Source organism: Vigna umbellata, chromosome 6, assembly GCF_029865625.1.
Source record: "Vigna umbellata cultivar VRB3 chromosome 6, Vumbellata_1.0, whole genome shotgun sequence".
Classification (NCBI taxonomy): Eukaryota; Viridiplantae; Streptophyta; class Magnoliopsida; order Fabales; family Fabaceae; genus Vigna; species Vigna umbellata.
This window is the reverse complement of record NC_142170.1, coordinates 22224893-22241202: the sequence shown is the minus strand read 5'-3', so window position 1 is coordinate 22241202 and position 16310 is coordinate 22224893. Positions and strand designations below refer to the sequence as shown.

The 16310-nt window shown below is 32.9% G+C and overlaps 1 protein-coding gene across 1 annotated transcript; it reads right to left on the bottom strand.

Moving 5' to 3' along the window:
• Nucleotides 1–2816: 2816 nt before the first annotated feature.
• LOC148196990 (uncharacterized) lies at nt 2817–3233 on the bottom strand. The gene has a single exon (XM_088093564.1). It carries the CDS (start codon nt 3231–3233, stop codon nt 2817–2819), a length of 417 nt encoding a protein of 138 aa, XP_087949690.1.
• Between the last annotated feature and the right edge of the window lie 13077 nt (nt 3234–16310).

Below are 16310 nucleotides of genomic sequence, written 5' to 3'. Positions count from 1 at the left end.
CAAAGTTAATGTTATTTAATAATTAGCATCGATGTTTACTTGTTGGTATTAGGTGAAAGTTAGTTCTAAATGTTCGTTTTCTTATGATGATGTTTTATTTTTTTTTCTAGTGTACAATTAAAAGTTTCATTTTAAATAAAAATAATAATGAAGTGACATATATATATATATATATATATATATATATATATATATAGGTTTGTTAACGTGCGTACGCCTGTTTTTCAGTTGGTACATTTTAGCAATGTGTACCGGGTTTTAGTAGACAAAAATATCCTTATATATCATGAATTCTAAGTTTTAAGATTAAGGATATTTTAATAATTTTCATTCTCAAAACTAGAAAGAAAAAAGAAACCCCCAATTGAAAAAATCAGAAACACTTGTCGTTAAACAATCTTAAAAAAAATGATTTTATAATGAGTTTTCATCTTATAATTTTTGTCTTATCTAATTTTATCCAATTTTCACAAGTATAAAGGAATTGGTAATTTACCTGGAAAAAATCAGAAATACTCGTTTCACAAGTATAAAGGAATTGGTAATTTACCTGGAAAAAATCAGAAATACTCGCTGTTAAACAATTTCTTACAAAAAATGATTTTATAATGAGTTTTTATTTTATAATTTTTGTCTTATCTAATTTTATCTAATTTTCACAAGCATAATGACATCAAAGGAATTAGTAATTGGCTGGAAAAAAATCAGAAATAATCGTTGTTAAACAATTTCTTACAAAAAAAATGAGTTTTTATTTTATAATTTTTGTCGTATATAATTTTATCTAATTTTCACAAGCATAATGACATTCGAAAGAATTGGTAATTGGCTTGGAGGGTTTTTTTAGAGATGATTCAACATATGCAGATGATGAAATTAGAGAGGTTAGTGAAAATGGTGAAATTGAAGAGATCTTGAATGAACCTTTGCCTGAAGGTGAATATGTCAATGACTCAACTCTTTACAAAGGCATATTGTTTAAAGACTTTCTGATTTTTTCAATTGGGGCTACAGTAGAGATGACAGAGAAAAGAGGTTGGAGTGAGAAAGATGAAAGAGAAAGGATTGAGAGGAATGGAAGACCTGGGTTTGGGTTTTTTTTTTTTTTTTAAGTTTTGAGAATGAAATTATTAAAATACCCTTAACCTTAAAACTTAGAATCATGATATATAAGGATATTTTTGTCTACTAAAACCCAGTACACATTGTTAAAATGTACCAACTGAAAAAACAGGCGTACGCACGCAAACCCCATATATATATATATATATATATATATATATATATATATATATATATATATATATATATATATATATATATATATATATATATAACTTACATACTTTAAGGATTTGCGTTAGAAATAATGTCATATCTCTTTTATTAATTAATTCAAAAAATCTCTCTTATTTCATATCGAGTCCTGAAATATCCATAAAAGAATTCAAAGAAGCTAAAATAAAATTGAGTTAAAAAATTGAAGGTAAATATTTTAGAGAAAATATAATTCAGAAAAAAGAAACTAAAGAGTACTATCACAAAATATTACCAGTATTAAATACAAGACTGTTAAATTCAAGAGTATTCATATATTTTTTTCAAGAATAAAAGCTATGTTACAAGTTTCAGTCATGTTAGCATTATTCTGTAGAAAGAATAGACAATTATAAAATCGAGAAAATACATTCTGAAATTTCTAAAGACTATATTTCATCTTATAAAGTAATAATTTTATGAGATTAAAGTAACTTTAAAATTCACATAAATTAAGAAGTTCCTAAAACAAATCAAATAAATTATTACTTTATGGTGTTAATCTATCAATTAACTAGAAGCGTCAACTTTTCATGTAAATGAAGATAAGAAAGTGGAGTATTCTATTTGGATATAATAGCTTTTCTGCAAATTTCATGCGCGAAATGATTCCATATACAGTAACAGTACTACTGATTGAGTATCGTCTACCAGTCAAACCAATGATGTTATTTCAGAACACAAATCTTAATCTTTTACTAATGCATATACGTGTCTTTTAAATTAAGCAAACAGAACCCTAACCTACCCTACCCTGGTTTTTGTTTCTATGATTTAAATTTTTTATTCAAACGAACGTTATTACAAATAAATTCAGCAGAAAAGCAAAATCAATACTTACTCATAATTTTTTTTTCAATTTTTTTCTATTAAATTGACATGATTTTTTGTGTTGGGAGGTACAACACACATATACACATAAATATATCCACACTGATAAGATATTGTTTGCTTTGGACCAAGCCTTCACGGATTTGCTTTTGGTATCACTCCAAAATGCCTCTTATTAATGGAGGTATCTATGTGTGTATATAAACCCATGTCCAACTCTTCTTTTATCTGATGTGAGACTTTGTTTGTACCCAACATCCTCCCCTCAAACAAAGGACTATGGCTCTGATATCACTGTTGGGAAAATCTCACCATACACATTCAAATATTTTCCTGAAATTGAGTCTTATTATTCATTATAATTGAAGGGCTTTAAATAGTCATAACACTTACAATATTACGAGGAATAAAAATAAAATATCAACTATCTTAAAAATAAAATGTGTTTAATCTATCATAAAATAATATTGTACCTAGATAAACCGAAAATCATAACTATGTGTCCTTATTTTATCTCTATCAAATCAAACTAAATATTACTATACCCAAAAACTAATAAAATAAGATTTAAACAAAATTATTAATAAAACCCTAAAATTTAAGTTTATCCCAACAAACTCTCACATAAACTTAAATTCTTTCTTTCTTCGTTCGATTTTCCATGTGCATCATCCTACTTCGGGTTTGCATCTTCTCTCCAAGATTTTCAGCTCCAATTCATACAACCGGTTCTTCTTTGCTTTTACCTGGGTTGTTAGACGACCATGCTTATCCTTTAAATACAGTACCTGATTTTTCATAAAAATTGAAATACCTTTTTCAATTATCTGACCCATGCTTAAAATATTACTCTTCAACTTTGGAACATAATAAACATCCCTAATCTCTCCAACTCGTCCATTAATCTGAATATGCCGAATTATTCCATGCCCTTTCACGGCCACCTTGGAGTCATCTCCAAAAGACACAAATTTGACCTCCACCTTGGTGAGTTCATAAAAAAAGTTCTCGTTCCCACGCATATGATTGATTGCTCCAGTATTTAGATACCATACCGAGTTGGTAGAAATCTCATCATCGTTCATCTCTTCTTCATCTTCTTCCCTATCACTCTCGATTCATAGATTTTATCTGATACCATTTGTTGGGAGGTACAACACACACATGTACACATAGATATTTCCACAGTGATAAGATATTGTCCGCTTTAGACCAAGCCCTCACGAATTTGCTTTTGGTACCACTCCAAAAGGCCTCTTATCAATGGAGGTATGTTATGTGTATATAAACTCATGTTCATGTCTTATTTTATTTGATGTGGGACTTTGTTTGTACCCAACATTTTTGTTCAACTAAGTTGTTATCATTCCACTAAATATTTTCACAATGAAAAAACATGTAATGATATAAACTAAAGAAATTCTTTTGAAAACAATAATTTTTATGTACATTTTTTCCTTTCCTTTTCTTAGTGTTTGTTTTTTTTTTCACTTGTTTTCTTCTTTTGACTCTTGGTAGGAATACAATAATTATTAAGTGACCAATCTACCCTTTCCCTCTCCAATAAAAAAATAGTTGGTAAATCAAAGAAAAAAATAATTGGATAGTACACTTTTAAAAATATTTCAATGCAACATTACATTACTATTTAATGAGATTTATATTTTATCTATTATACAAATGTTTTAGTGGAATCCGAAGCATGGTGTTTAAAAAATTTATCTAAAAAATAATTCTGATCATCTTGATGGCTTGAATGTTATTGATGACTATGACAAAGAGAGACAATTTACCTACAAATTCTTTATAAGTATGTGAGTAAGTATGACAAATGTTATTCTACACCCAATGAAATATGTTACAAAATCAAGATTACTAAAGAATAACAACCAATAATAAAAACACTAATAATATATTGTTTTACCATATTAATCATTATTAACCATATGCAATAAATTAGCATGATAATAACATTAGTAATATATTATTTAACTATTATTATATTCAAATATAGTATAAAAGGATATTTATGACATCAATATATCATATAATTAAATTACCGAGCTTTTATTATACATTTTATTAATATTCGGTAATTAGAGCAACAAATACCTCTGCTAATATTATTTAGCCACTTTAAATCAATAATACTGAATGAGCCTTGTTGGGTAATGTTTGTTAGTGTGTTTGTCAGGCCAAGTAGTTACACAAGCCCCCATGCTCGAAAGTTTAATTGGTAGGTAGAACAAATTTGTTGTGACTATAATTGGCTTTTTGGTCGAGATGTAGTCAGCTTCAAGCTTGCAAATGGATTGACTGTTTAGTCATGTTGTACATTCTTGTATTTGATCACGTTCGACTCAATCTTGTCTTTAAGGTTGACCTCTAAGCAGTGAACTTATGTGACATTAGTCATTTTTTCGATTTCTGTAAAGTCTCATGAGGGGTTTTCTGAGTAACATGTTTGAAGCGTTGTAATTATTGCCTTGGGTTACGAAACCTCTATTCCATTAAATGATCTTAAAAATGCTGCTAACGTGTCATCATCTGAGTGTTAGAACACAGGAGATGAAGTGTCAAAGGTCATGCTTGGGTCTGTCATTTTGGCGTTTCAAATTCTCCCTGCTTATAACTTCACATTTCTCTTCTCTGTGTTTTACTTCTTGTCCTATCATTATGCTCATGCTTCACTACTCAACTTTCTTCTCAATTTCAATTCGTCTTTTTTTTTTTGAGCTCTTCGCTCTTTATGTGTTGTGTTTGTTTTATATATGTCTTATTCTTCTTCTTTTGATTATGATAGTCGTCACTCTTTGTTAGATAAGGAGATCACCCCTTTGGGTGAGGGCTATTCTATTGAGTCTTCTTGTTCTATTTCTGGTGATGGAGTTTCCTCACTATAACCCCTCGCTATTGTGGCCCAGTGGTTTCTTCCTTTGGGGTGACCATAATGACTCTTAAGAAATAAAAAGAAGGTGGCCAAGGGAAAGAAGGTCGTACAACTTAAACTTTAGGGTATTGTAAGTAGTGTCTTATGCATTAGATTTCATTTTTGTCAAGAAGGTGGCCAAGTTCGTGGCTACCTTCAATGTTTGCCTAAACAAGTTGATCGCTCAACCCAACTCCCTTGAGGATAGCGTTTTCATGAGGCCCCAAGAGAGAGTGAGAAATTATGTCTTTGTGTATGAGATTTATCCAAATATTTTGATATTTCTTTTCCTTTGACCTACTCTAAGAGCGGTCTTCTTTCAATGTTTTATCTAGCTCCAAGTCAGCTTCACCCCGAACAATTGGGCCTTTATGTAAGCATTCCAGGTTTGTGTAAAAGTCTTGGTCTTACCCCTACTCGTCATTCCTTTATGTATATTTTCCAGTTGAAAAATGATGTCAAGGTTAGTTGGGTGTCCTTAAGCAGTGCTTAGTATAGTTCTCTGTTCACTATGTATACCGAATCCTTCAAAAGTTTCAAGACTAGGTATTTAAGTTGAAGGCCTCATCCACCGTGTATACCCAACTTCCTCTGCTACTTAATCGGGAGATGCTTACTATCCCTTTTGCCAAGGATCATGTTGCTTACTTTGAGGGTAAGGCATGTGGTTGTCTTTGTGGTGTCTTTTACATAATTAGTATCTAACACTTTATTTCTTTTCTATAGAAGTCATGTCAAAGTTCTTTGCTATAAGAAGTGATATGCTTTGTAAGATCTAGGAAAAATAAATTTCTAGAAGGGTGGTATAGGCATGGATACCATTAGTTAAAATAATAAATGATAAGTTATATGAAAGTAAAGTGTATCATAGTCAGTCATATGTGTTCGGTTCTTTTTGTGTGCATTAGATTTGATTTATTTCTTTTTGTTATTATATTTTTGGACATATTGGTGTGTGATGTTGTTTATATTTTTTTTGTGTATTTGAATGATAACATCAATTTAATAGTCTATTTTGTTTGGAGTTTTGGTATGGAACTTGGGGGTGATGAGTTTGAACCCTGACCTAAGCAAAAATATATTAGGGTTTTTAGTGTTTCTGCATTTTTTGTGGAAGGTGAATACATGGGAACAAATTCATTGTATCTAGTCACAAGCATAGGAAATAAAAACTAATTAAGGTGAATTATGAGAAAATTTTAAGAGTGAATGTAACATATTTAGGGTTGGTAGTTAGTATATTCAACATGAAAACAAATTATATAGGGAACGTGAGTTTTAGTGGTGCGACTTTTTTGGCATTAGAATATTTTCTTTACCTGTGAGGGTGAGTTAGTAGAGAAGCTGTGTAGAAGGAAAAAAAAGAAGCAAGAGCCAAACTAAGAAAGAAGTTGTTTGCATAAAATAAGGTAAGGGGGCAATCATTTTTTGTTACCTTTGTATGTCTCTGTATACGTTGAATAATTTTTAGTGATGATTGGTAAGAGGAACTATCTCAACCTTGTTTGCTTTTCTATTATGATCATGTTGTTGTTGTGTGATTTAAACTCTTGGGTTAGTGGTGAAATGATGATGACTACTTGTTTGATGGAGATTGGAGGGATCATTTTTGTTACATTTACATGTTAGAAGGGAAGTCTACTTAAGTATTATGATTTTTTTCGTGTAAAGGAATGTTTGGAAGTCTATACATGTTTTGGTGGATTAACTCTGATAATCATGTATAATTTTGAGTTATTAGTGAAGAGTATAGGGGAATAATTCACTTATATTTTCAAAAGTCATTTGGCATAGTGCTTTTATCAAATCATAACCTTAAACCTATAATGAGAGCTGACAACCAAAGAATTGCATCATTAAAGCTCACACAAAGTTTGTGTTTCACTTTACATATATGTTTATCGATGACAAACTCATAAATATCATGTCATAAAACTACTTTGTCAGTTTCATATCATCTCATTCACACAATTCACACACATTGGTTTAGATCAAAAGGTCTTTCAAAGGTTGTAACTTGACTTGAATAGAAGAATTATGATTTTTCAAGTATTCAAAGAAACCACTTAAGAAGAGAAGAACAAATATGTGCCTAAATCCTTCATAAACATCATCTATCTCCATATACAAAATAATCCCTCACATTCATTTTATATATCAACTTTTTTTTCTTTCATGTAACCTTTTTACTTTGTTATGTTTTCTTTGCTTTTCTCATTTTTTTTTTCATTTTTTTGAGAGATTTTAAGAGATGTTATATCATTAAACTTAAAGATTCCTAAATAATTTACTCCTTACTCTTTCAATCATCTTTATTTCCCCAAATTTAATATCATCTCATATCTTTGTTCTAGTCAAATTTATTACTTATTATCTTCTTTTGGGATGTGGGACAAGATTGGTTTCTTTACAAGCTCAAGGGTTATAAACCAAAAAAATAAGACTAAAAAAGGTAAATGAGAGATTTATTATTGTGCATTAGGGTTGGCTATTTGGAAACTTCAATTCATTCATCAAAACAAATAATTGCCTTTCTTATTTGTAACCAAGTGTGTGTATGCATTTACAAGAATCGTGCAAAACCTTTACAAAAAGAGTCAAAAATGAAAAAGATCTGAAAAATTAAAGTTTTGAGAAGTGATCATGGTAATGAGTTTTAAAATGAGTCTTTTGAAAAGTTTTATGATGATTATGGTATAACTCATAATTTTTCTGCTCCTAGAACTCCCCAACAAAATGAGCTTGTTGAAAGGAAAAGTAGATCATTAGAAGAGTGAGCTAGAACTCTTTTGAATGAGTCAAATTTTCCTAAATATTTTTGGGCTAATGCAGTTAGTACTGATTGTTATGTTCTCAATAGAATGCTCGTTAGGCCAATTTTAAAGTTAACTCCTTATGAGTTGTTTAAAGTTAGAAAGCCTAATGTATCTCGTTTGAATTTTTTTTTTATGTAAATGCTTTGTCTTGAATAATGGAAAAGATAACTTGAGACAGTTTGATGATAATTTTGAACAAGCTATTTTCTTAGGATACTATCTTACTAGTAAAGCATATAGAGTATTGAATAGGAGAACCTTGATTATTGAAGAATTTGTGCATGTTGTTTTTTATGAGATAATGGACCCTCTTGAGGAGAATAAGCCATTTGCAGGTGATGAAGATTATCTAAGGGAAGCCCTTGAAGAGATGTACATAAATGAGAATACCCCTTCTGAAATTCCCCATGTACAATAAGAAGATGATCCTAGAGGCTATCAACAACCACAAGGCCTTTCTATGGACAACATAATTGAAGACATCTCAAAAGGGGTAACTACTAGACATAATTTAAATAATTTTTGTATGATTGTTGCCTTTATTTCACATATAGAATCCAAAAACATTGGTGAGGCTCTTCAAGATGATAAATGGTGTGTAGCTATGCAAGAAGAGCTAAATGAATTTAAAATGAATGATGTTTGGGAACTCATTCCTAGAGAAGAAAGTTATCAAGTAATTGGAACAAAGTGGGTCTTCAGAAACAAGTTAGATGAGGATGGTCATATCACTAAGAGCAAAGCAACACTTGTAGCTAAAGAATATTGCCAAGAAGAAGGTATTGATAATGATGAAACTTATGCACTGATAATAAGGTTAGAAGCTATTAGATTATTACTTGCTTATGCATCTTTGATGAAATTTAAATTGTATCAAATGGATGTTAAAACTTCTTCCTTAAATGGTTTTATTAAAGAAGAAATATATGTTGAACAACCCCCTGGATTTGAAGATTTTAAATTTCTTAATCATGTCTATAAACTGAAGAAAGCTTTGTATGACCTTAAACAAGCACCTAGGTCTTGGTATGAAAGACTTAATATATTTTTGATTGATAATGACTTCTCTAGAGGAAAGGTTGAGTTAACCTTGTTCATAACAAAAGTAGGAAGTCATATTTTGCTTGTTCAGGTTTATGTTAATGATATAATATTTGGGTCAACTAATAATTCCTTATGTGAATTTGCTAGTATACTAAAAGGTGAATTTGAAATTTCTTTGATGGGTGAGTTAACATTTTTTTTAGCATTGCAAATTAAGCAAATGGATGAGAGAACGCTCATTTCTCAAATTAAATACTGTAGAGAAATTCTTAAGAAATTTGGGGTGGATATCACTAAAGAAGCCAACACTCCCACCTCTTGCTACTTAGATAAAGATTAATCTAGGGTAGAGGTTGATCAAACCATGTTTAAAGGCATGATAGGATCCTTACTCTACCTTACAGCTAGTAGACCAGACATAATGCAGAGTGTATGTGTTTGTTCTAGATATCTAGTTAATCCCAAAGAATCCCACCTTGTAGTGGTTAAGAGAATATTGAAATACCTTAAAGGCAATACTTCTTTTAGATTATGGTACCCTTCAAATGCAACCCCAACTCTAATAGGATATTCTGATGCTGATTATGGGGGATGTAAAATTGATAGAAAGAGCACTAGTGGAACTTTCCAGTTTCTAGGTTTTTCTTTAGTTTCTTGACACTCAAAGAAACAAGCGTGTGTAGCCTTGTCTACCATTGAAGCAAAATATATTGTTGCTGGGAATTTTTGTGTTCAAATCCTTTGGATGAAACAACAACTTGAAGATTTTGATATCTTCCTTAACCATATTCCTTAAAATGTGACAATACAAGTGCCATTAATCTGATTAAGAACCCCATAATGCACTCTAGAACTAAGTATATTGAAATTAGACACCACTTTCTAAGATATCATATTCAAAAAGGTGATTGCATCATTAAATATGTAGACTCAATGCATCAATTATCAAATATATTCACCAAATCATTCCTTAAGGACAGATTTTACGAACTTAAGAGAGATTTAGGAGTGTTAGATATGTATTAGAAATGAAATTTGGTCAAAAATTGCGTTTTTCAAAAATCAATGCATAATTATCGATTATCTCAAGGTCATAATATTATCTCAAGGTGAGAAAATGTTTTAGTTCGAACTTAATTGATTATCACAAGTAATAATTTATTATCTAAAGATTTTTTGCAATATAGGTTTTTCATTCGATAATAATCGATTATTTGACACAATAATCGATTATCTGCGATTTTTGGAAATTATTTTTGAAACAATAATCGATTATTGTTAGTCATAATCGATACGCACAGTTACTTCAAACCTAGTCGTTGTAACGATAAAAAATGGTTAGAAACGTTAAAAAATGAATAAATAACACCCTATAATCGATTACAAACCACTCTTGCACCAACACTCTACCAAATTAAGCCCCCGAAAGCTCTTCTTCTCTCATTCTCTTGCACCAACCTTGCACCTTCTTCCTTGTACTCCTCTGTCTTTGCAAATTCAATGCTAACTTTCGCAGAAAAATGCCAATAAGGAAAAGAATTAGAGCTTCTTCTTATGACTAGTGCAGAAAAGGCCTTTAACGTCACCCTTTAGACGTTCGACCCTCGAATATCCAACGTAAAAAATGACCGGTGGCACTTCTATAAATAAGTTAATGTTATAGACGTCCGACGAGGATGGTCCCCGACGTCTATACTCACGAAAACATCAACTCCTCCGAGTCGGACGCCAAAATGTGGTAGAAAATATTTTTTTACAACTCTTAGACGTGAGACTGGAAAGACCCTGACGTTTCATGGTGGCACGAGAATACCAAAACTCATTTTATTTCGCAGTGTAGACGTCCAAGCCTCTATGTCGGACGTCTAATGTCTATATAGACATCCAGACCCCTATGTCAGACGCTTAATGATGTGACAAGTAGGTGAAAAGGTGCCCTGTTCCATTGCTTTAGACGTCTGGGCCCCTATGTCGGACGTTTGATGTCTCTATAGACGTCCAGGCCCCTGAGTTTTCGTTGTGTTTTGGTGCAATTTTGCTCGTTTCCTTAGGCGGTGATTTCTTGCGTTCTTGGGCAGCGTATGTTTGCGTTTTCCACTCCTCGAATTCCTCCACTACGTTTGTAATCGGTTAAGAAGGTTAGCATTCTTGTTTAAAAGTTTTTGTCTATGCATGTTATTGGATTTTCAGTATGTATGTTTTTGGCATTTGGATATGCATGTTATTAACTTTTGAATATGCATGTTATTAACTTTCGAATTTGCATGTTGTTGGCTATGGGATTTGCATGTTGTTGGATTTTGGATATATACATGTTATTGACTTTTGTGTATGCATGTTATTGGCTTTTGTGTATGCATGTTATTGGCTTTTGAATAGGCATGTGATAAAGTTTTGTTGTGTTGTTATGATTGGTATGTTAGATTATTAGTATCTAATTGAGTGAAACTTAGTTCACGTTTGAAATTTAATACAAACGATTAATCTTTAAATCGTTTGTATTAAATTTTGAATTGTCCGATTGGACAGTTTGGGAAAATTATTTTTCATAAATTGCTACATATATGTTGGAGTTTATGGATAAGATTGATAAAATTTTGGTTCAGTATTTGTGTTGTTCTCCGAATGCATATTTGATTGTTGTCATCTTTGACTACTCTCATTTCGTGTATATCGGAGACCAATGTGAAATGCTGCCAAAATCTTATCAAATTTATGATATAGACTTCTTTGCCTATGTCTTAGCAAATTATGAAAAATAATTTTTCTGAATGGGTAGTGCCTAACCTTGTGAAATTTAAAAAATTGAAACTGATGAAGTGTATTACGAACATAGTATGGATCGAAGCTGGATGAATGAACGTCGCATCAGTGAAGAATATGAGAAGGGTGTTTCGGAGTTCTTGCAATATGTTGATCAAAATGTTAAGTCTTTGAAAGAGACATATTTTTGTCCTTATGTTCGTTGTCTTAATCAAACACTCCAAGACTTAGGCAATATGCGTGACCATCTATTCATGTTCGACATAATGAGAACTTATACCGTTTGGACTTGGCATGGAGAAGTACTGAACCAACTTACCACGTCACGAGGAACGAATTATGTGGAAGAACGGTTGACTGATCATTTAGAGGACATGATACGTGATGTTGGTGAAGATAATTTTGGAAGAGCTAATTTGTATGATTCTCTTAAACATGATTCAGAGCAATTGTTGTTTCCAGGATGCCCCAACTTCACACGTCTATCTGCAACTTTGAAGTTGTTTAGTGTAAAAACAAGGAATGGATGGACTGATAAAATTTTCAGAGTTGTTGGAGTTGTTGAAGGAGATGCTTCCGGAAAATAATACTCTACCTATTCGTCATTACGAGGCCAAGAAAATTTTAAGTCCAATGGGACTCGAATATCAAAAGATACATGCTTGTCCTAATGATTGTGGTTTGTACATAAAGGAGTTTGCTTTGCTAAAGTATTGTCTAACGTGTGGTTTATCCCGTTTTAAAAAGAAAACTGACAAAAACACTAGTGATGAAGGTAATGATGGTGCACTTGCTAAGGTGATGTGGTATTTGCCTATAATATATAGGTTCAAACATATGTTCTCTGTTAAAGAAGATGCAAAGAACCTTAATTGACACGTTGCAAGAAGAAAGTGCAATAATCTTCTTCAACACCCAACTGATTCACCACAATGGAAGAAGATCGATGAAACATTTCCAAAATTTGGTGCAGATCCAAGAAACTTAAGACTTGCACTTGCAACTGATGGTATGAATCCTTGTGGGAACTTAAGTAGCAAACACAGTTCATGGCCAATTATGTTGATGATATACAATCTTTCTCCATTGTTGTGCATGAAGAGAAAATATGTGATGTTGTCCGTGATGATATCAGGTCCTAGACAACCTGGAAATGACATTGATGTTTACTTGAAACCTTTAATTGATGATTTCAAAATGTTGTGGGAAGAAGGGGTTGAAGTGTTCGATTCAGATGATCAAGAAACTTTTCGTTTGCGTGCAATGTTGTTTTGCACTATAAATGATTTCCCAACATATGGAAACTTGAGCAGTTATAGTGTTAAAGGTCATTTTGCATGTCCCATTTTTGAAGAAAACACTAGTTACATTCAATTGAAGCATGGTCAAAAGATAGTATATACAAGACATCGAAAATTCCTCCCTCGTAATCACCCTTACCATAGATTCAAAAAAGCATTTAATGGAAGTGTTGAGGATGAGGTTGTGTGCAGACCCCACAATGGTGAAGAAGTGTGCAGCAAAGTCAAAAACATTGACATTGTCTTCGGAAAACATCATAAAAGTACCTTTGCGAAAAACATTTGGAAGAAACGATTAATATTTTTTAATCTTCCTTACTGGTGTAAACTTGATGTTAGACATTGTATAGATGTCATGCACGTTGAAAAAAATGTTTGTGACAGTGTCATTGGAACTTTATTAAATGTGAAAGGGAAGACAAAAGACAGAATAAAAGCACGACAAGATTTGGCTGACATGGGAATCCGTTCTGAGTTACATCCACAGTCAATTGGAAGGCGCACCTATCTGCCCCCAACATGTCACACTCTTTCTGAAAAAGAAAAACAAAGTTTTTATAACTTTTTAAGAAGCGTGAAGGTTTCACAAGGTTATTCTTCAAATATTAGTAACCTTATTGCTTTGCAAGAGTTAACATCAACAGAGAGTCTGCCGACTGACAGGTTTGTCTCTTAACATCTATAGAGTCTTTAGCTAATGCATTTTATTATGATTTTACACTTATGAATATACATGGTTTCACAAGGTAAAAGGTTTATCGCCCAAGAAAGGCAAAGGCTAAATGATGCACCACACGTGTTATGACGAGGTGGTTATGCAAAACTTGAGAAGAAGATGAGGAAGACTCAAGCGGAGGCCTTAGGACTTGAGTCCCCCGACCTAGAACCCGCACCTGCTAGGTACGAGCCATGGAGGTTGCTCCGACTAAATCTGAATGGAAAATGACATCTTCCTTAGCTGCCTTGATCTCACAAAAAATTTAAGTTCGAACTAAAGCATTGTTTGATTGTGTATTTATCATCGCATGTATTTTATGTAATAAAGTTTTTTTATATGTAGGATGAGTTGGTTGAGCAGCAAACTCAAGGAACAACCATTGGAAAGCCCGAGCACGCAGGACGTGTACGTGGAGTTCCTGGGGTGAATGGTCTTCGTGACTACTTTGGCCCCGCACAAAAAAACACTCAATCCATGAGTTAGGAGGCACTGAGGAAGATGGATCTTCAATGGGAGGAAAGGCTCAACGAAAGCATGAGATTAATGGAGCAATGATTCATGGAGCAACTATAAGAACAAAAAGAAATTCAAAAAGCGCTTGAAGATAAGTTGCATTCCATGACATAACCCACCATGGGTTTGCCCACTGAAGCTCCCATACCACCTAGGGTCAGCACTAGGGGATCATGCTCTGCTATAGACCCTACTAAGTATAGTGGTCAGTATTAGCTGTTGGTTGATGGGGATCCCCCACGCATTGTGGCTGTCAGACGAGTACTTGAGGGAGGGAAGATTGTTCATGGTGTTCCCCTATTACCCCCTCATGTGCGTGTGACATTTGACGAGGTTCGGGATCCACAGGCTCAGGTTCCTGTACCCACTTCAGAAATTCATTTTGTGGGAGAGGCCATAAGAACATTTCGTAGTGTTAGCGGTGTGTTCATGTCAATGGTTTGATTAATTTGTGGTTCTTTGTAATTGTTCTTTATTAAGATAATGTTTGGACTATTACTAGACTTTAATTAAAGGGATATATGTTGTTTGGATTTTGTTGGACTGTTATGGAAGCTGCTTTTACTTGGTTGCTTCCCTATTTTATTTTTGTTTTCTTGGTATTGAGCTTTGCTTGAAAGGAACTTCAGTGACAATGTTAGCAATTGTAATAATTCTTTATTTGCTTGGCATTATTGACCTTTGCCACAATAACGTTACCAATTATCCGCCTTGGCCTATATTTATGCCTATGTCTTCATAAAACGCACACTAGATGATGTTGATCGAATGGTATGGCTTCCTATATCTATTATTGATATGAGTTTGTGAATGAAGGGTGAACTTTGTTGTCGACATAAGTTATCTTAACCATTTTCTTTGAATGAATTATGCTAGTATGAGTGATTGATATCTCATTGTTTAAATCATGGTCTAATGAATAGTGAATTAGCTAGGAAAGGACACGGGCAACTAGAGCCACTTTTCCAGTTTTAAGTCTTTACTTCAGCATATATAAAGGCTATATTGGTCATTTACAAACTTGTTTAAAGAGTGGTACCTTAGTAGGGTCATTTAGAAAGCTAAATAAGTTAGGAACTAGTCATTGTTCACTGCGATGAGTGTGAACAAACTCATATAGTTGTCATCCAACTCCTTTTCCCTTCCACTATCCGATGATCGAGATCGTACCCGAGTCAAATAAATGAGCTATTAAATGCGGTATATGCTAGGAGAATGACCCCTAGGTCGTCTCTCAAGGACCAAACAATGGTTCAGGAATTAAGTCAAACACTTGGTGGGGGGTATTTTATGACAGTTTTATGAACTAAAAGCTACCAAATTCAAGCATGAATTCAAACAACGATGCAAAACAGGTTGGCCACTAGTTCAAGTGCATTTGTTTCAATCACATATTAACAATAATTAACTATTCCTCTCACCCTTAATCCAATAGAATTACTCAACTAAGCGAATTAAGCAAACGCAATGCATCATTAATTAATTGATTCTTAACCATATAACTTAATTAACTAAGCGATAATTAAACCCAATCAGTCCACTAAGCATGTCCTAATTAGAATAGGCAAAACAAATTCAATCATGACGCTGGGCACACAAGAACAGAATACAATGAAGCACAATAATCTCATGAAAAACGCTGCACAATCACTAATGACCAACCAAAACTGATGAAGCTACCATTATGAACGAATTAGAACTGCAACCCAACATTAGAAATGCAAAATACAGAACTGGAATACGACAACACCAAAACGCAACACAAAAACGAACCCAATACGAAACCATAAAACACTAAATAGAGTGCGAATTTAAAACTGGAAAAATGAGTTCATGAGAGGAAAACGAAATGAGCAAAGGAAACTAATGATGAACAACAACCATATACCAAAACGAAAACCCAAGTGCAACAACAAGAAAAGAGGGAAAAACGGAAAACAAAAATCAAAATGGAATGCAATTGATTATTAAAGGAGTTCAATACAAAGAGAAGAGAAAACGAAAGCCTAAGAGGGAGTTCTCCAAGAAGCCAAAACGTGAAAATGTAGAATGAGGAGAGTTGAAAAGCGAATGGGCAT